Genomic DNA, 20,548 nt, shown 5'->3' on the forward strand with positions numbered 1-20,548 from the left:
CAGCCAGGATATCCATTATTAAAGCTGCATACAGCTAGCAGCAAGCTGGCAGAACCGGATATGTCATATGAGTGTGCAGGACGGTGCAGTCCCGTGGGTCTGATGCACATTCATTATGTTGAGGAAAATAAATCTGGATTCGGCTATTAGGACTAAATGATTTAAATGAGGGCTGTTTAAGTGTTCGTACTGGGAAGTTGATTTCCCTACAAAAAAAATATTTTCTGATTTGCCTACGTCTCTTTATACATCCATGGCCACAGACTCATTGGCGTTTTCAGTCCCAAATGGTGGCAGCGCGACCGCAGCACCATCTAACGTCTGTTGTCAAAAAAAGCACCAGAGTTTTGTCTCTGTGTTTCTATTCTCTTTGAAGATATTGCCAAAACTCTACCGGTGGACACATTTCTACCGTGGGCTATATATCACCTAACTCTATTGTGTTCAAAGAAAGAGAGTTTTGTCATAATTTCCCCGTGCGTGCATTTCTGGCTGCTTTGATATGAGATTGTCAGTAATTGTCTCTAATGAGCCTGCATGTGACATAGGAAGGGGAGCCAAATCAAATCAAGTGTTTTCTGATCTAGGCAGCCCACAAAAAACTGACTGGGTTGTGTTATTTCACAGTTTGTGGTTTGGTAGGCGCTCTAGATACCCAAATGTGTGAGCACAATTACCGAAAAAGTGAGTTTTTCATGACATGTGCCCTTTAACCATCACGTTGTCACATCATAAAAATAAATTTATAAATGAATTTTCCGTTCTGTAGAGAGGGTGCGGGGAGAGCATAACTTGCAGCTGCCTCATCATGGTCTTCATGAAGGTGATTAGTGATTATACAGAGTGATATATTCAAATCTTATGAAAACACACGCAAAACACAGCACATATAGAAACAATATTTTTTAATATGCTACATCATGTCAATATAAAAGTATCATCAAAATAGTCTCTCACATATAAATTCTCAACATCTCATGGCCTGTTTCCAAAAATAAACTACATAGACAAACGTATCGTACAAAAGAAAATAACACTACAAAAATGATAAAAAGAAGTACATCACTGACTCAGTAGTACAGTTTTCAAGAAACAGTACCCGCCTGCTGGTTGTGGGGAACAACCAAAACCACGCAGATCTAGTTGCATTTCTATTCCAGTGCTGCTCGTTTTTGTTTTCCAAAACATTTACAGTAAAGCTTTGTATGTAAGAAAATATCTGAAACATTTGAATCCAGAATAAGAGGAAGATCTTGTGTACATATTTCATGTGATACTGTGATCACATTGAATCTGTAGTTTTGTTTCTTTTGGTGGCATTTGGTTTTGTTCAGCACAGCCTGTCTTTGATACTCTCATATCTAAATTAGCTGTGAGAAGTTAGAGAATAATCCAGAAAATAAGATGAACAATGCTTTTTTTCTGAACCTCTTTCCTCCCTTCTAATGTAAGATTGAGTTGATCCAAAAACAGTGCTACACATTCATGATCTTTGATTGTAATTTTGGCAATCGCTCATTAACACTCAGTTTCAAGAAACCTGATTTTTCCCTTTTTTTAAAAAAAATATCATAAATAAATAAAATATTTGCAGGAAGGTGGTTTCATCATTTTGCCCTGTTGTTCATACAGGATATACTTCCACTCGTCCGCCCCAGAAGCTTCTCAAACACGCTGTCACACAAAGCGAAACAATGCACAATACCAGGGAAGACTCATTCGCACGTTTGTGCCGCGTCATTGTTCCTGAGTCTGTCTGTGGTTTTCCTAAGAAATCAAATCTCCTTGGAATGTTGACAAAAAAAAAAACACTAACAGAAAAAACAAACTATACAACTAAATAAATAAAGACAACTCAAATTTTAAAAAAAGTAATAAATTAAAGCACATAAAAAGCAAACACTTCTCTACCTGAGTGAAACGTTTTTTAAATACTTCACAGCTTATCAACCTCCTCCTCCTTTTTAATTTTTTTAAACTGGGAGGAAGTACAATCACTGAATACCCTCGCTCAGTCTTTGGAATGCTCTTCTTTTGGTGCTGCGCTCATTGGATTATGAAAGTTTATTTTCCCTTTAACGCCCTTCATGGACTATAAAGGGAGTTTTATTTGGCGACATCTGTTTTCTTGGTTTGATGGTGTGTCCTTTTTATATTCCCCCCCTCTTTCAATTGAGTCTCACTGTCCTTCTGTCTTCACTGTTGCCCGTTGGTGGAGATGGACGACGCTGGCCCTCTCCTGATAGGCCAGTGGAGGGCTGTGGTGTGACTTAGGTACCGCCGATTGGGCCATGGGCGCTGGTGCGTTAATAGCCGCCGTCAGCGCCTTCAGCAGCACTGTGGCCTCCTTCTGGTCCTCCTTCCCCTCGCCTTCCAACGTACGAGCCAACCAGCGCTCCGCTGCCTCCTCCACCTGCGGCGCCGACGCCACCTCTGTGAGCATGTCGGCCTCCTGGCTGGCGTCGAACCGCTCCACCATCTGCTTCACGTGTACGTTGACTAGCGCGTTGGAGTTGGCCGGGCAGCAGCTGCACTGGTGAATGCGCAGGGAGAAGCGGTGGAAGAAGGCGCCGGCGCAGTGCTGGCAGCGGTAGGGCCGGTCGCGGCTGCTGTGGAGGCGGCGGTGCAGCTTGAGGTGGATGTACTGGGTGAACTTGGTGTTGCACAGCTTGCACTGGTAGGGCTTTTCCCCGGAGTGGAGGCGCAGGTGCGTTTTCAAGTTGCTGGTGCTGCTGAAGCGTTTGTGACACACCTGGAAAGCATGAAATGACAGGTTAAGCTACAATCACGTGCATGATTAACACCTTAAGAAAACAATTTGATTGTGTTTAGGGTTATTGTGGAAAAACTGAGCAGCCCAGTATGATGTCATGTGGATGTCATGGAGTATCAGGGTTAACCGTGCTATTCCAGTTCTGTTGTGTTTCATTAAGCAACAGGGACTGCTTTTCTTTCTTTGTTCTAGCCACGCTCTCGACACTCACACCCACGGAGTCACACTGCTAAACAATTATATAACAAAGTGGGTAATGACTCATTGAAAATTAAACAGGCACTACCTTACCAGAAAGTTATGTGTCATGGAGCATTTTTATGTATTGTGTATACAGTGTGCTTCCTTGTGAATCATTCACACTGTTGCTTTGACATGGTGAGATCAGCTTGTAAGAAGTTTGTAGAGAGGGAGAACACTAGAGATTATGATTTCCAACTAGGGCTATAGATCTTTAGGAGGCCGTAGTGGGCTCAGTTTTAAAGCTAGAGTGTAGATATTGGTATCATATGAAACTACAAAATCTACAGAATGCATTGGTACTAATGTCATACAAGCTTGTCGCGAAGGAGGCTAAATGACATAATAACAATAATAATAATATTTCAATCGATTGACATTTTCAACATACCTGACATTCGTGTGGTTTCTCCCCCGTGTGGACCAGGTGATGTTTCTGGAGGTGGGCCAGCTGAGTGAAGCTCTTTTTACATAGGTTACACTGGAATGGTCTCTCGCCACTGTGCACTCGGAGATGGACCTACAATTACATGGAAAAAAACTAATGAGCACTGACATCAACTGGCATCTAAAAAGTGGAATATGTTAAATTCAATTATAAGCACAAGAGAGAGATGAACTGAAGCTGTTACCTTGAGGTTCGACAGCTGTCCGAAAGTCTTTGTGCAGATGTTACATTCATACTTGATCTTCCCGTTCTGCTTCTGCAGCGGGTAGGGCAGCGATTTGTGGCCGGGGCCGTTGCGCGTCGCCGTTTTGCTCTTGATCGTAGCCAGGCTCAGATTCATGGCTTCCTCGAAACCGGAGGGAGACTGCTCGGTCGACTGATGCTGACCTTCGGGTTTTGGGAGAGGGGAGAGCTCCGGGGTGGCCGGGGCGCCTCGTGGTGGCGACAGATTTGGTTTGAGTTCTTTCAGACCTCCCTGTGAAGACGGAGGGTAGGGTAGGGACACCGGCAGCAGATTAGGTGGGGCGATGGGCGGGTAAGGGAGTCCATCGGTGCCCAGGTAGCTGCTGTATTGGAGGGATCCTCTTGAAGGCAGCATTCCGGGAAAGGGAGGGGAGTACGAGGGGAGGAGGAGGCGAGGGTAGTGCGCACCGTAGGGAGGGAGGAGTTGGTAATTGGGCTGGAGGGGTCTGGACTGGGGGTAGAGGGGGTAAGATGAAACGCCTTCCCTGTAGAGGCCGTGGAGGTGAAGAGGGAGATTTCGGTGCTGAGGCGGGAGTGCAGGATGGGGTTTATGCAAGTACGGGTGATTTAAGCCCAGGCTGGGCTCTCTGTGTTCGGACTGAGGGTAAGGACGGTCTTGTGGCTCTCCGTCGCTCTCCTCCTTCTCAACTTTTTTGCTGAAGTCCATGATCTGGTCGTCGGGTGTGTCAGGTGGAGTGTCTCTTTCCAACACCTCCACGTCGATCTTCTCCTCTCCATCTTCATCCCTCTCCTCTTTCACTCCCTCCTTTGTTCTCTCTGTGAGCCACGTCTGCTGAGGTAGGTGCTGTTTGGTGTACTCCGACTCGTGGTCTTCATCTGAACTGATGTATTCTGTAAATAAATGAAATAAATATTGAGTATTGTTTGAGTTTGATGAGGGGGAAAAAAAGATATAATATCTAGTTAAAGTGAGTTCAAGTCTAAATGCTTCACACACATCCGCCTACAGAAGGCACTCCCTCTTATGGTAAATGATAGTAGTTTGAGTCTGACTGGGTGTGTAAATCATGCAGTATAGGTTTCTGTTTGTCAATCTCAGTAGTGTTTTTGATGTGGGGAGAAGAAGTCAGTGGTGAGGCGTGTGGGAGTCCACGTGTCTTGTCACAGTTGTACGGCGAGTTTCATTTGCGAAACCTTTTCTGGGTATGGCTGTCGTACTCCCCTGAGATAATGCGAAACATCTCTTCCTTTTTTCCTTCTGTTTTTTGAGAATTTGTCACCATTACTGTATGTCAACTGCTGTTTCATGTGTCATGTCATTCTGTGTTCATTACGTGAACTGCATTCAGGGTCAGTTAAAGGGCTGTGCCAGTGTTTTTGCATGGTTTAGCCTATTAACTGTCAATCAATTCAAATATTTAATCGCATGATTGTCTGTAGTAAATCGTGATTATTCGCAAATTAATCTCACAGTTTTTATCTGTTCAAAAAATGTACCTTAAATGAAGATTTGTCAAGTATTTAATACTCTTATCAACATGGGAGTGGTCAAATATGCTTGCTCTATGCAAACATATGTATATATTTATTACTCGAAATCATTTAACAACACAAAACAATGACAAATATTGTCCAGAAAACAATATGCTCCAACTATAACATGGCAAACTGCAGCCCAACAGGCAACAACAGCTGTCAGTGTGTCAGTGTGCTGACTTGACTATGACTTAAACTGTTCCCGCTGCAACCTAAAAAATCAGTTAAAATCTTTTGTCTAAGTTACAAATGCACAGTAATGCCTTTGAAAGCACAAACTGATTCAAAATATCCTCTGGCTTTGTGCGATCAATCGCTGCTGCCGGTAGCTTCAACAACCAGCACCTGAGCTGCCAAACTTGATTGCCTTCACTATAAATATATCAGGAAATCAAATGCCCGTGAGTCAAACAATGGACATACCTGACCTTGAAAGGCAGGTGAAAGCTTTTAAGATCCTATAATTTGATAAAACGACACAATTATACCGCCTTAGCATTAGTCACGAAGATGAATGGCAACGCATCTGGTGTATCCAGTTGGTGTTAGTCATCAGACGTTATGGCAACACACAATCATTCAGGAGGATGACTTGCCGTTCTACTAATAGCTGAAAACAGATGACTCATAAAGGTACTTTGACCAGGCATTACTCCCCCTTAGACTCTCCTTAAAATCCCACGTCATTTACCACACCGTCATGAAATACTGAGATTTGTTTGGTCTCTGTGTGTGTCCCCATGATCTTGCATACATATTTGTCTCTCTACGGTAAACCAGACATGAAGAAATAGCATCTTTACTGTTGGTAAAAGATAATATCAGGTCTTACTCACAGGAAGGAAGAATAATGTGTCTTTATTCATTTTGAGGAGATATCATTTTGCTGATAAGAGAGATATCATCTCATGAAGCAGACTTTCAGCTATGTGTTTAGTCATGGCCACGGATCTAAATCTGTCATTTCGTCAGTAAAAATGACATTGTGCGTGTGTCATCAGTCTTTCACTTCTTCTCTTTAAATCATTCCTTCCTGTGCCTCAAGATATTTGTCACATCTTGTCAGTGTAGACGACCACCACATCCTGATACTAAAACCTTGAAAAGCTCCCCCTCCTCGCTGAACACTCACTTTGTTTGATGTCGGCCTGCTGGCCGCAGAGCCGCTGGGCAAACTCCTGGCTGTACCACACTAGCAGCTCCTGGTTGGGCTCAACCGGGCGGATGGTGTAGAAGTAGATGTCCCGGCCGTTCTGGCACGCCACCAGGTTCTGCTCGGCCACAGAGCGGGCCGGGTTGACGTAGCGCATCCAGTTGCTCCTGTGAACGTCATAGCCGTCGACGAAGTTTTGAAGCTGACCGCCGCTGTAAATCTGCAGAAGAAGAGGAGAGAATATGGGATTAAAACATGAACACAGAACTCTTGATGTGTGTGCAACATGAGTATTACTTGTATATTAAATGGTTTAATATTTCATATGGTAAATGGTCACATTGATTATATTGTTTGACCATCTGTTGGCCCATGAATTCTTGAAAGAATAAAAAAAAATTGCTCATTAAAATTAATCAAAATATCTACAGAATTTAAATTAATTAAAAAAAACAAATTTAATAATTTAAACAAAATAATATCCACATGAAATCATCAAAACATTTATATAATTTAAATGAATAAAAAAATAGAATACATTTAAATAATTTAGATAAAATGAAATCCACATAAAATCATCAAAAGAAATCTATTTCTTATAATTTAAATAAATACAAAATTGAATAAAATCCACATAAAAATATCAAAAAATCGATATAGTGCAAATAAAAAAATAAATAAAATAATTTAAATAAATTAAGATTATAAAGAAAAAAGTCAGAATAATCACCTCTGCCATGTACAGTTAAATATCCTTCAGTTATCAGTTACAGTATATGTTTGCTCCTCTGCTCTGCTACACTCTACAGCTGTGCTCTGTGTGTCCTCAGTGTGTGTGCCTGTATTAGTAGCGGCGGTGAGGCATGGAGGCGTGGTCGGCCTCTCACCACAGGGGCTGTCTCTCTCTCTCACTCTCCCTCTTTCCTCATTTTCTCTTTCTCACTTCTTCAAGCATTATTATCATTCCTGTTTTGTAATTTAGTTTCTGAAATACATGGCAGCGCTACACTTAATTATGATCCTGTCTTTCAATGGAAATCAAGAATGCATCGGCTAATGAAAACAAATAAGATGTAATTGGTGGCTGCCTGCCAGCACCTGCCTGTCACACACGCACACACACTGACAGGCAGGCATGCCTTTGGCAGCACTTCCGCACCCTCTCCCCCTCCCTCCTCCACCTGTGTCACAAGATCGACAACAAAAACACTCCCAGAGAGCGTCAGACTTTCACTATTGCACCTCTGCGGCACCCCTTGCACAGGTTTACAGGAAAACAGAGCCGGAAGGAAAACACGGAGGATGACTGCGAAAAGTCCTTATGAGGATTGACTCAGCAGAATAGAAAAAATTCCTAAATGACATAAGCTACTTCTGGATGTGAGAGAGAGAGAGAGAGAGAGAAAAGAAACGTAGGACTTGAAGTTTGAATGGGGGAGGAAAGATAGGGATTGATCTGAGTGTGTGTGTTGCGTGCATGTTGGACAATAGCCCCTTCCTTTATGTGACGGTAAGGCTGCGATGACTGCGTGAGAGTGAATCCATTGTTACGTCCATGACTTCCTCTAAAAGTTTGACCAAAACCCCTCTACGCAGCTGTAATGTGTGTGAAAGCAATTTTTGTTTCCTGATTGACGTACGGACCTAGACTGAAACTTCTGAGCAACGGATGTCTCTTTTTTTTTATGAATAACAGAGGAAGAAGAAAACACGTCCCTAGTGGCTCCTCAACTCCTTTTCTTACATTTAGATTTGAGACTTTCCCATGTTTGACCACACTGGGTTACACGCATGTATATGTGTGTGTGTGTGCGTTTCCCCTTACCCTCCAAAAGTATTTCCTGTTGGCCTGCTTGGGAACGTTGTCTTTGGTGTAGATGACTCCTTGCAGAGGGCCAAAGCGAGTCCCCTGAGGGATGTATTCTTTGCTGAACACGCCCATCACCTGAAACATAAACCAATTTCATCATTAGATTTATTAGAGTCCCATGTTGAAATCTCTCAGGTCAAAAAAGCACACAATAGTTTACATTTCTATAAATCTATACATACAATATATTGCAACACTTTTATGTCCAGCAGTTTGTTTGCGTGAGCTGAAATGTCACGTTGACCGAGACAGCTCCCGATCCAGGTTAAAACCCACGAGGTGACACACTTTCAACGCTAACGAGTTAATCGTATGAAGAGAATTACACTTTCTCTGACCTACTCCACTGATCTCTGACCTGCAGGTCCTCATAAGCACCAGAGAGAGAGAGAGAGAGAGAGAGAGAGAGAGAGAGGGGGGGAGCAGTGTCACCTGATTTCTCATTTGTGAAGACAGTACTAGACTCTAAAAAACCAAAGACAAAAGCATACAAAGCAATTTAAAAGACAATGTTGACTCTGTTTGCTCTTTAGACAAGTTGAGACGAAGCCCAAGAGCCCTGATTGCAAAATGCTCTACGTATGGATGTATTTCTTGGAATGGCCATGGCTGGATTACCTGGAATAGACCATAGCTGTATTACCTGGAATAGACCATAGCTGTATTACCTGGAATAGACCATAGCTGTATTACCTGGAATAGACCATAGCTGGATTACTTGTAATAGGTGTTTCAAAGCGTGTCGAAACATTTTCTTTAGCCTAAGGATATACAGTTACGCGTGTGGTAAGAAGCAAAGCAGGTGACTGTGTCATGTCTCACCTTTTGAGGTTGTTTTTTTAATGAGTTGGTTAAGAAAACGTGGGAAAAAACTTAATAACTCGATATCAAGGTGTGCAGGTGCAGAACAGCTACATGATTCACACTTTTCATAAACAGTGCACAGGCTTGGGACCAACGCACACACCATCAGGCAGCAGCATCTGTGGCGTACGCACACAGCCTCCATGTCCTCCGTGTCTTGAGGAGCTTTGTGTTCAATCCTTAAATACCCCCCCCCCTCCCCCCCCCCCCCTCCTTACCATCCTTCCCCACCCCCCATACATAAACACACACTCTTTCTTCCTTCCATTGAGGGATTGTATTTCAAACTGACCCTCAAAAGGGACTTCATGTGTAAAGATAAAACCTTAAAAATAAACAAAAATGACAAACACCGTGTAATTATTTATCACATCACGATGGGATGGAGTTGGCTTTCGTGAATTATGTAAAAGCAGTTAATTAGAAGAACAACAGGTCACTGAGGGTGTGTGTGTGTGTGTGTGTGTGTGTGTGTGTGTGTGTGTGTGTGTCGCGGAGGCGAGTGAGGTGATTCCTGGATGCGATGAGCCGGTGTGACAGGGACATTGTGCTTTGCTGGCGTTGCGTGACTAACGAATCGCTGTGGCCGCCGCCGCTGCTTAACCGCTCAGTTCAGGCCAGGTTGGGAGGAAGCGGGTAGAGCGGGGGGAGGGTGGTGTTGAAGAAAAGAGGATGGCCGTTCTTAGATAGACCCACGCTATCACACTCCTGAACGCCCTCCTTTTCCTCCTGCCCCCCCCTCAATCCCTGGTCTTTTTCTTAACCCTCTAGAAATAGCTTCTGCGCCTGCCAGGTTGAAGCCAAGGCGTGCGCACAAGCCGCCTGCCTGTCCCCAACGAAAGTTAATCATCTGGTTTTAACCTAAATCCCCCCCCCACTACCAACACACACCCTCCCCGGCTTCTCCCTCCCCATCCATCCCCTGCGCTGCCTCTCTCCCGGCTCACTGGCACCCGTTGCTATAACGCCCCATCTGCCACGTGCCCCCTCCACCCTTCTTTTTTGCATTTCCTGGCACGCTTCGGAATGAAAAAACGGGAGGAAAAGGAGGTTTAGAAAAGGTGTGAAGAAGTTACGAGTTATCAGCCCATGGTCACACAGCATTTCATCAAGTAGTCACGAAAGTTTGATGTATTGATTTGTGTACAGACACAAATTTCCCTTTTTTTTGGTGATGGTCAGCAGAAAATATTTTTTTAATCCACGTAATTGTGATCCGAGAAGTATAAAGAGCGGTGAATGCCGCATAGGGAAGAGGTCAGGGTGGTTGGGTTTGTACAGGACTTTCGCCCAGTAGGCCGGTGTTCGTGTCCCGTGTGAAACCACAAGTCAAAGTTGATTTAATTGTCACGTAACTTCCGTACTTCAGTTACGCCACTTCTGGTCTTATTTTAACCCAAACAACAATCTTTTCCTAAACCTAACTAAGTAGTTTTGTTACCTAAACCTAACTGGGTTAAACTTTTCCTAAAGTCCCTAAACTCTTTAGATTTGACTCATCTGCGAAACTGAAACATGTGTACCATACACTCACCTGTGTGGAAAATCCTTTCCTGATAACTGTGTGAACTATGCCTTACAGGAATTACATGCATGCACACGTCCCACAAACCTATACAAAGGAGTGGCTGTGTTTCATGGTCGTCGTAGGAAAATTCATTTCCCAGCACTAGCTTTAGCGAGTTAAGGAGAAGGATTCACATGACACCATCTTTAAGAAGGGAAACCACTCTATGGTCAAGGGCCAGTTGAAGCAAAGCAGATTACTGGTAACCATGTGAAAGTGTGCGCTCGTGCTTGTTTTCAAGTCTCATGCCTTATCTGATCTCTGTTTGACTCACATATGCACACATGCATCTAATTGTCAGATGTGGATATAAGATAAACTTTTTTTTTTACAATTATGATTGTAAAATGTCCCATTAGCGCTGCTGCGTGTGAGCACGTGGCAAAATCAAGCTTATCTGCATCAAGTGTGAGCGAGCGAAGTGTTTGTGAGACGTGTTAGCCGACAAACAAGAGCTGGGGATTTGACATTCGCAGTCAAAGTGATTTTTAGCACCTTTGTTTGCACGCTTTTCTCTTCCCACAGCAGTAAACGTTGCATAGAGAGGAGGAAGAAAGAACTCTGAGAACTAGAGAGAAGGGGAACGACGGCAGAAAGTGTCGCTTGGGTCAAGACAGAAAGAGGAAGGGGACAGCGAAGTCGACCGCAAGCATCAGTCTTGAGCGTAAAGAGCGACTAGAAAACAAGTGAGTGTGACATCTCTTTCTTTCTCTCTTCCTTTTTTTTAAGACAATGTTTCTCTCTTTAGTTACGGTACAAATTCCCTTTTAAAACCTCGCTTGGAGACATGATTGTAGCACTTTGCAGAGACATGTCTGGGCAGATATACTGTACTGGATTTTGTTTCACACTGCGAGCCAAACAGTCGGCTGACTGGAATAGCTCAGTGGGTATTGTGTTTACTCTACCTGACTCACCTGAGTGGGAGGGGAGTAGGAGTAGGACGCGGGAAGTAAATAGGATAGTCATGGTTTTAAAGGAGAAAAAAAAAGAGGAGAGGCGGGAAGTCTTGATGCAATAAGATCATCTGCTGGAAGCCAAGCTCATGTCTGACGTCTTAACTCTGTGTGTACATGTACATGTTTACGTCCTGCGTGCATTATTATTACACAGAAGTGCAGAGAAGCTGCACAATGGCTGCAAAATTAGGGTGACATCAGGGCCAGCTTAAGGCATAGGCCATATAGGCGGTCACTTAGGGTGCCACGTTCGGGGGGGCGCTGGTCGCCTTCTAAAAAATAAAACAATAATAATAGTTTTGAAAAATGCTGGTGGGCGCTCTTCCTCATTTTCTGCATTGAGGTAACAAATTAACAAATAAAGAAAGAAAGAAAGAAATACACTTTTCAACCCAGTAACTCTCTTTCTCACACTTTTTCATCTGCCCAGCCACACTTATTTGTTAATAAAAGTGTAAAACCCTTTTATGCCAACAATATCAGGGACCAATTGTTTATTTATATTGCAATAAATACAGTTATTTATGGTAATAAATATGGGTTAAGTCCAAATCCAAATTTTGCCGAGGGCACCAAAAGGGCTAGATCTGGCCCTGGGTGACATAATGGAAGTTAAGATGACCAGAAGACATAGAAAGGCCCTTGACCTCAAGCTGCCAGTGGCCTCATGTCCAGCACACACACACACACACACACACGCACACACACGCTGTGCACTCTGCTGCATGTGCGAAGAACTCATTAGTCAGCGGATCTTTTGTTCCAAGTAACCCAATGCAGATGGCCCAACAGAAATTTATGTAACACAGAATTAATATTTCGCTTTAATCTGACCAAACTGACCATTCAAGAACGTCGTACGGGATTGCAACTAACTCAAAAGGAGGTTTAAATTTAATAAGAAGTTTCAAGCCGTTCTTTATCTCGACGGGTAAAAACAATGTGAAGGATCGCTCTTACCTCATTGTCTGCGCTGTATTCGAAGGTGAGGTTGCGCGGGATGGAAGTCATGGCCTTGGGCAGGCTGAAGCTGGGGTCCGACACCTGGTCTGGCACGATGTAGGTGCAGTTGAGGACAAATTCCACCTCCCTCCAGCCGCTCATGTCTCCTGGTGTGCTTTCCAGCTTCATCTTGACAATATATAGAATATACTGTAGGTGATGGATGCAAGCTTTAGAGCTTTGGTTTGGTTTGGTTCTGTTTTGGTTTAGGTTGCTTTGGTATATAAGTACTTTGGTTTGGTCGGGTAGGTCCCTTGTCTTAGGTGCGCTGGTTAAAGCTCAAGATCTGGAAAAGGAAGAGAGAGGAGAGTGTTGAAATTAGAATTTATTGCAACAGAAATGTATCATATTAGGTTTGAGGCAAAGTACATGTTTGGACAGAGGCAGTTGTCCGCCCACCAAAAGACGGTTTCTCCCCAAGGTCACTACTCGTTCAACAGGAGTTTTTTTCTTGCCTCTGTTGTAATTAGTGCATGCTCATGTGGCATCTCTTGTTGGGTCTCTAGATTATAGAGTACGGTCTAAAAGCGTCTTGAGATAACTTCTGTTATGATCTGACGCTATATAAAAATAAATTAAATTAAAAGAAAATGCCTTTCTTTAACTTCTTTACCCAACACAAACTGACAGTGAAAAACAACTCATTTTTACAAGTCAAACATTAAAAGAATACCTGAAGTTTGATACAAGTAATCTTGGTATCCAAAGTCGACTATGACTGTTTGAAATCCATTTAAAGTACTCTACTATTTTCCACTATTTAAAAATGCCTTCTGGCAGCCATTCATTATTCAGGCAGCCGGTTCCATTCATGAAGAACCAAAGTTCATTGACACTTGGCCAACGTCCCAATCAGTTTAACCAGCCGTTTCCTACGAGGCCAGTAGGTCAGCTTGTCCTTTATCTGCTCATTCTGTATCCTTTTATCCATCTTTTATCTATCCAAGCTTATCCTTGCCAGCAAAACAAAAAGAAGATATGACTTACTTTCACACATTCATTCATCTGAAGGATCCTCATTTCTTTGGCCTATGTCATCCCTCTTTATACTCTCTCCTCTTTCTCCAGTGTCAGTCGTTCCTGTCAGTTAGATCCTTTGGTTATCCTGCTCTTTCGCTGTGGCCACTCTTGTCACCGTCCCCAGAAAACTCATGAGCCTGGATTGCGCCAAGCTTTTTTAGCTCAGCGCCCCGGCCAATCACGAGCCGCCGTGGTCATGTGATTGAGCCATCTGACACACACACACACACAAACTGTTGGTTTTGGACAACAACATCGGTGACGTTGTACACTTTGCCCAGCAAGTGGCTGTTGTGATGAATGCTTACACATACACACACACACACACACACACACACACGTCCACGCGCACACAAAGAAGACATGTTAATGAATGAATAAAGGAAGAGCAGATGGCTGGCCTGTTGCCACTGAAAAACACACTCATAGACTTTTGCTTGGTTTGGCACTTAATGAGCAATCTGCTGCCACTGTATCTCCTTGACCTACATCTCACTGTAGAACGTCTTTTACTAAGACCCCTAAGACCCCTGCTACACATACACACACAAACACCACTATATAAATCCCAAACCTATACAAACACACTAAAGCATATTTTATTCTTCTATATTTTCATTTTAATTCAATCAGGAAAAAAAGTAAAAGAATAATCCCACTAATGCTTTCTCTTTCTTACATGACGTGTGCTGATCTGTGCTCCTCCGTCATTCACAGGTACAGATGTAGGGCAGGTCATCCCCGCACGCAGGAAAGAGACTAAGACACCTGTCTGGTGAGCATCGCCTTTACTTTCAGACACATGCACAGTCTAATTATATGGAGCTTTGGGTCAGCTCACCTGGCGGCCTGCCTAAAGATAGCCAGGACAGGAGAGAGCAGTTCACATAACATATGGAGGGTCAAAAGAAAAGAGAATGTGTTCTATATGCAGCCTGTGCAAGAAAGCGCATGTGAAATCCTCTTAAAACATGTGCCTATATGTGAATTTGTCAAATTGATCACACATGAAATAAATCAGTTTTGTCCTCACATAAATAACATGTGAAATTTAAGTTTTTGACTTGTGTTGTCTGATATTTCACAACTGTCATGGTCATTTTAACACACATAACTGTGCAGATTGTTGCGCACAATGTTACACAACCTGTAGGCTAAATGTTGAAAATGTCAAAATTAGAGGCGCAATGAACTCAATTTCCTAATTTCCTTGTTCCTAGAAAGTGTATTGATTTGTGTTGTTTGCCCTCCATTCTGTTTTTACTTTTTTTTAATTAAATGAAAATTAATATTATTATTTTTATTTTTTTATTTGTTATATAATATCATATTATAATATTAAATTAAATTAAAATAATATAAAAAAGCTTAAACAATAAAAGACACATATTTTATATCCAGGGTTCACATAATAATTAAAGACAAACAGAAAATGTATTTCACAAATACTGCTTAAGTGCAAAGAATACAATAAATATGTTTCATACTTCCATTTTTATTTCTTAACTGCGATAAATTGATATAGCCATATTTTTATTTTAAATATTGTTACTATGTTTGTGTCCATCTCAAATACCCCTCTTCCTCTCCCCCTTTCTTTCCTAACTTGGCTGGTGAAATAGTAAATTGGCTGCCATATGGCAAGACCGCTTTTCCAAGAGTGGAGCTTTACTGCCCAGTGTGGCATGGGGGTTAATGGTGGTGGTAGAAAGAGTGTGTGTGTGTGTGGTGGAGAGAGGGAGGGGAGGTTTTGGGATTTGGGCTCTTTCACTGTCCTGCGGCCGGCTTGGCTAATTTCTCTAATTTGCAGACAGTCTGGGCTCAGGCTCAGGGCTCAGAGGCTAAAGACTCGGCGCTCCAGGATAGCAGGCTAGCAGACTCATCTCACTCCTGGACACACATCTCATCCGGGACATCAGATAACTTCCAGGGAGGGAAACCTCTCGTGCAGGCAGGGCAAAAGGGAACAGGGCCTTTGCGCAGAGAGAGAGGGAGGGAGGGAGACGAAGGCACCAGACGAGCCAAAAAGGATAAGTGGGGGAAAGACCTGAGATCAGCTGTCTGGGACAGAGAACATCAGACGAAGTGATGTGACCTGAGACGTGATAACGCTAAGTTGGTGGTACCTGGGTGTTTTGTAATAGTCTGGTTAAAACGGACACCTGTTACCATGCAGTAGTCTAAGTCTGTACTGCTCTAGTGTCCATAACAGTGCAGAGAAAGCTGCCACCTGTTCTGCCAAATGTTGGTTATACAAGCAGGTTTAATTAGCGGCTGGTAAAAAAAAAACACAAGTTTTTAAATAGCTGTGGTGAAGGAGACACAGTGAAGGTATGGGAAGTGGGACACTAGAGGTATAGGGATGCACGATTGTGACATTCTGGGCCGATACCGATGTTTAAAATAACAATTTGGCCCAAAGCTGATGTCAGTGTTTTGTTTATTTTGTTTTTGCTGTTATTTATTTCCCTTTTGTGCCAGAGGAAAGAAAGACGTCTTCATTGTAAAAAATTAACTGAGCTGTTTAAAAATCATTCAGCATTTCAACTCTTTGAATGAGCACAAATTCAATCATAAAAATGTATGAAAAAACTTTAATTTAACCTTCTTTAGCATGAAAAAGATTTTTTTTTTTTTAAATAACTGCTTCAAAAGCCCAATATTAGCAAAAAAAAAGTTCAAATATTAGTTTTGTGAAACATACATTAAATGTAAATGTAAAAGCGATTAGAAACAAAAGCAGTGTTTCCAACACATAGACTTTACTTGGACGGGCCGCCCATATATTAACGGCCGCCCAAGTATATTTGGCGAACCATTTTAGCATTTTTATTTTGTATTTTCTTATGCAAATGTCATCTTATTTGCCCAATAGGACGATGGCAGTCAACAAGGCGAATATCGATCGAACATTGTATCGGCCGATGAATCGATGCATCCCTAAATAAAAGTTTATTGGGTCTAACAAAAGCAAAGTAAAACCTACTGTGACTACTGATAATGTCTTTGCATTTACATTCAGTAAAAAGTATTAATATACATTAGGTGGTAAGATAATCATTCATTCATTATAAAACCCACATAATGCATACTAGAGTCCAGTGAACCCATATGAATATACATGATATACCATGTTAAAGCATTTAATCATGCGCATTAGCAGTACAACAGAGAACTAATGGTCACTCTAGGATGGAGTACATCTGTCTCCCTATGCTACAAGGACACAAATAGGGCAATTAGGAGTATAAAGTAAATAATCCTATTGTTTACCCATCAATAACCACTGATTCCACCAGCTAGCACCACCCCAAAGCCCCTGCACACGTATACCCAAACCAATGGGCAACCAGCTCATGATGTGTGTGTTGCGCCGTACTGTACCTTTGCCTAATTGAATCCAAGTTTGATGGTGTAAACACAATTCAAGATCAAGCTAAAAATGAAGAAAATGATTAGGAAAGCCTAAATGCCATATCTTTGATTTTTGAGTTACATACAAAAAATAAGTAATTTGGAGTTATATCACTTTGTTATAGACACACATATATACACATAATGTTTATAAACCAACGTATCAGAAACTACAATGGAGTCACTTCTCATTTTTTAATTGTATTTTTTTTTGTAAAACTCATGCATAAAAATCCTAACTCATGTCCACTTACTAGCTTTTTGCAAAGCTTAAAGGGTGTTTTGAAGTGGGGTTGTATGAGGTACTTATCCATAGTCGGTGTATCACCTACAGTAGATGGTGGTCAGCATGGCCCCAGTTTGGAGAAGCAGACAGGAGTTAACGCATGGAAGCAAAGCAGTGTTCTGCTGTGGACGGTGCTGGCAGCAAAACGTATTTTAGCCACCTAAAAAAAATCATTATCAGTTTAGGAGTAAGCTATATTTAGAATATTTTCACAGCGTTATGTTGACAGCCTTTTACGATGGGGAACTGAAACCGTTACCTATGCTCTCTTCAAAGCCACCAGACTCCTTTGACAAAAACATTAATTTTGTCCAACAAACACAGGGCTTTCATCCATGAGACCGCTGATTGGGTCCCGTGTGAGACCAACAACATGTTGTTTCTCTTCACAATGTTAAGTTTCATTTTCGCTTTACAAATGTAGTCATTTGTTTTTTTCCTAAAACCTAACTAAGTGATTTTGTTGCCTAAACCTGAGCAAGTGTTGTTGTTTGAATTCACAACGTTAACCGCGTGTTTACCGCGACAGTAGTGGAGCGTCATAGTGTGACGCACTGGGCTACCCAGTATGTGAGGAGGTGAGATGAGAACATGTTGGTTCTGCGAGGTGAAATTACCGTTTTTGTCAAAAAAGTCTGGTGGCTTTGAAGAGAACATAGATAACGACTTCACTACCCCATCAGAGAGGGCTGTCTGATGGCAAGGTAAAGCAGTGAAAATATTCTAAATATAGCGTACACTTAAAGGTGCATTTAATAACATTGATAACATTCAGCCACTAGATGTGACATTTTCCCTCCCCCGTTGCATTGCATTTACTTCACAACAAGTGGTTGCCAGGCACTTACCGTCAAACTCAGCCATTTATCTAACTGACGACCCTGAGATAACACGTGACACCAACGTCGTTTTACTATTGCCTCACAAGCCTTGTTAGAAGTGGGAATCGAACGTCAGATATCGTCCACTGAGATAAACAAAACATTCATTTTGGACCCGGAAATGATTAATTCACAATCATAATAACTTTTTTTCAGGAAAAGCCACGCTTTTATTCTGCACCTTTGTAACGGCTCTGTGGATGTATTATGTCAAAAAAAATATTCGTCTACATAACAAATGTTATCAATAAGACCTTTAAACTGATATTGATTTTTTTAGGTGATTAAAATACGTTTTGCTGCTGCCCCCGTCCACAGCTGTACATTGCTTTGGTTCCGTGCTGGTACTCCTGTCTGTTCATGCCGACCATCATCTACTGTCATAATACACTGATATGGATAAGTACGTCATATAACCCCACTTCAAAAGATCTGAACAATCCCTTTAAAGATAGAAACTTAACGCCTTGCTGCATAACATGACAGCTAACAGGTTATCTGTCATGTTATCAGATAAAGGGCCAGTGGTTTTCTTTGAAAGAGACTGAAAGTGAAAACAATCCTGTCATGGAAGAAATGCATCCGCTCACACATAGTTTGTTTACAGCGTCTTGGCCATGAGTCAGAATCTGCGTCCATTCTCCTTCTGCAATGGGAACATACCACACCCTGAAATATATGAAACTTAGGGATAGGTGATGACAATGTTTCCAACACGCACTCTATCTGTCTTAGTTTCTGGGTGCCCCTAATCCCTCTTACTCTATCGGTGCTCCCGTCCCTTGGTGTTTTTCCATCTCCGCAAACGGTAAACAGTAAACAGCTGAGCGGCAGATTCTGAGACAAAAAAAAAGAGGATTATTTGACTGTTTAGGCATTGTTACCATGGTACCGTAGTTGTTGTCCCTAGCTACAACCACATTCACGTGACGAGGAAGTAGATGACCTATAGGAAGTAGCCATAGAAACATCACTTTTCAGGGGGTTGTTGTTTACTGAGCCCGTTCAGCTTAGATTTCCATCAGATCCCTTTAACCAGAGGGATTATCTCTGCTGGCTGAACCTTAAATATGTAAAATTACATTATTGCATTTCACTACAAACATGTATGGGCAATTGTTTTTCCTGGAAGCATCTTTGTTTTGTGAGGCTTTTTTTTTTTTTCTCAAGCAATGCTTGAGGGGGGAAAAAATATGTGCCAGTACTCCTCTTAGTCACGTGTTGGTGTGTGTATCGGCTGGTATCAGCAATCTCTTGCGACTTATTCCTATTTATTTAATTTATTTAATTTATTTAATTTATTTAATTTATTTAATTTATTTATTTATTTATTTTATTTATTTTATTTTATTTTATTTTATTTTACTTTATTTTATTTTATTTTATTTTATTTTATTTTATTTTATTTTATTTTATTTATTTTATTTATTTTATTTATTTTATTTATTTTATTTATTTAAGCATGTTATACTGTCAGTCATAATCAGTTGTGATTTTATTGCTATATTATTATACTTAGGCTCTGATCTCTTCTATAGTGGGCCTATAATAGGTGATGTGTTTAGTGTTAATAGGTAAAGTACTTTCCTGTGTTATTTGGAGCATATAGTAGTGTCATCATTCAGGTTTTAGGAGCAGTGTCCCAGTCAGGATGCTTCTACATATTATGCAGCAGGATAAAGAGACACATTCTCTTTGACTACAGTGAATAAAAGATACTAGGAGATATTGGATTTGCGGGGTCTTCTCCAAGGACAATTTAAAGATTTTTGACTTAAAACTATGCAATTTTACATAATTTTGTACCATTATAACTAGTTAAATGATTATTTTTTTTAATTACACATATCATATCCTTTGTTTAAACATTAACTATTCTGAAAATGTTTGCCTGTAAAATCACATCGTATAAATCAAAAGAGCAGATTCAGAAAACGTTATCAAAAATAATCGTACAATAATTATATTTGTTCATAAATAAAAAAGTTATGACTAACAGTTAACTAATTATTTTACAAAAAGGACGTGAAACACCGTCTTTCTCTCTTTCTCTCCCCCTCACGTGCTTTGCCGTGGCCGTGCCATATGTGGCTCGTTCAGATGCTCCCCACATAGTTTTTATGTTCATACATGAATCGACATTATGAATCTCCCAGAGAACCTGATATGGAGAGGGCAGAAAAGAGTACCGGCAGCTTGTGAGAAGTGCCGGTACGCAAGAAAAAGTCACTGTACGCCAAGAAGTAAAACGTAGAAGTGCTGCTACTGCATGCCGACGAGTATCGACCCATTCCGAACACTGTTCTTAATGGATAGAGGTCTTTGGTGGTT

At 41.5% G+C, this 20,548-nt stretch overlaps 1 protein-coding gene and 1 long non-coding RNA gene across 4 annotated transcripts in view; one reads left to right on the plus strand and one right to left on the minus strand.

Annotated features, from left to right (window-relative positions):
* The window catches only part of LOC141755042 (uncharacterized), a 39,611-nt gene that overhangs the window by 8,981 nt on the left and 10,082 nt on the right, over positions 1-20,548 (plus strand). For both annotated transcript variants that reach the window (XR_012590761.1, XR_012590762.1), the window contains 2 exons: positions 11,181-11,341; positions 14,354-14,411. This is a non-coding gene — a long non-coding RNA (uncharacterized LOC141755042). The remainder of the gene's footprint in view (positions 1-11,180; positions 11,342-14,353; positions 14,412-20,548) is intronic.
* On the minus strand, positions 891-13,756 carry prdm1b (PR domain containing 1b, with ZNF domain). 2 transcript variants are annotated; one of them, XM_074614602.1, is made up of 7 exons: positions 13,604-13,756; positions 12,575-12,902; positions 8,180-8,299; positions 6,334-6,574; positions 3,646-4,556; positions 3,405-3,533; positions 893-2,752 (listed from the first exon to the last, which is right to left on the minus strand). In XM_074614602.1, exons 2-7 carry the CDS (start codon positions 12,743-12,745, stop codon positions 2,180-2,182), a joined length of 2,145 nt encoding a protein of 714 aa, XP_074470703.1. In that variant the 5' UTR covers positions 12,746-12,902; positions 13,604-13,756; the 3' UTR covers positions 893-2,179. The 2 variants fall into 2 exon arrangements, with proteins under 2 accessions (XP_074470702.1, XP_074470703.1); XM_074614601.1 differs by lacking the exons at positions 8,180-8,299; positions 12,575-12,902; positions 13,604-13,756 and adding an exon at positions 7,085-7,248 and having other exon boundaries at positions 891-2,752.

The sequence above is a fragment of the Sebastes fasciatus genome, chromosome 17 (assembly GCF_043250625.1).
Source record: "Sebastes fasciatus isolate fSebFas1 chromosome 17, fSebFas1.pri, whole genome shotgun sequence".
Lineage (NCBI taxonomy): Eukaryota > Metazoa > Chordata > Actinopteri > Perciformes > Sebastidae > Sebastes > Sebastes fasciatus.

Coding starts and splice junctions, on each gene's coding strand:
- prdm1b (XM_074614602.1), bottom strand. CDS start 12,745: ATGAAGCTGGAAAGCACACCAGGAGACATGAGCGGCTGGAGGGAGGTG. Junction 8,300..12,574: donor AATACAGCGCAGACAATGAG/GTAAGAGCGATC, acceptor TTTATGTTTCAG/GTGATGGGCGTGTTCAGCAA. Junction 4,557..6,333: donor GCAGGCCGACATCAAACAAA/GTGAGTGTTCAG, acceptor ATTTATTTACAG/AATACATCAGTTCAGATGAA.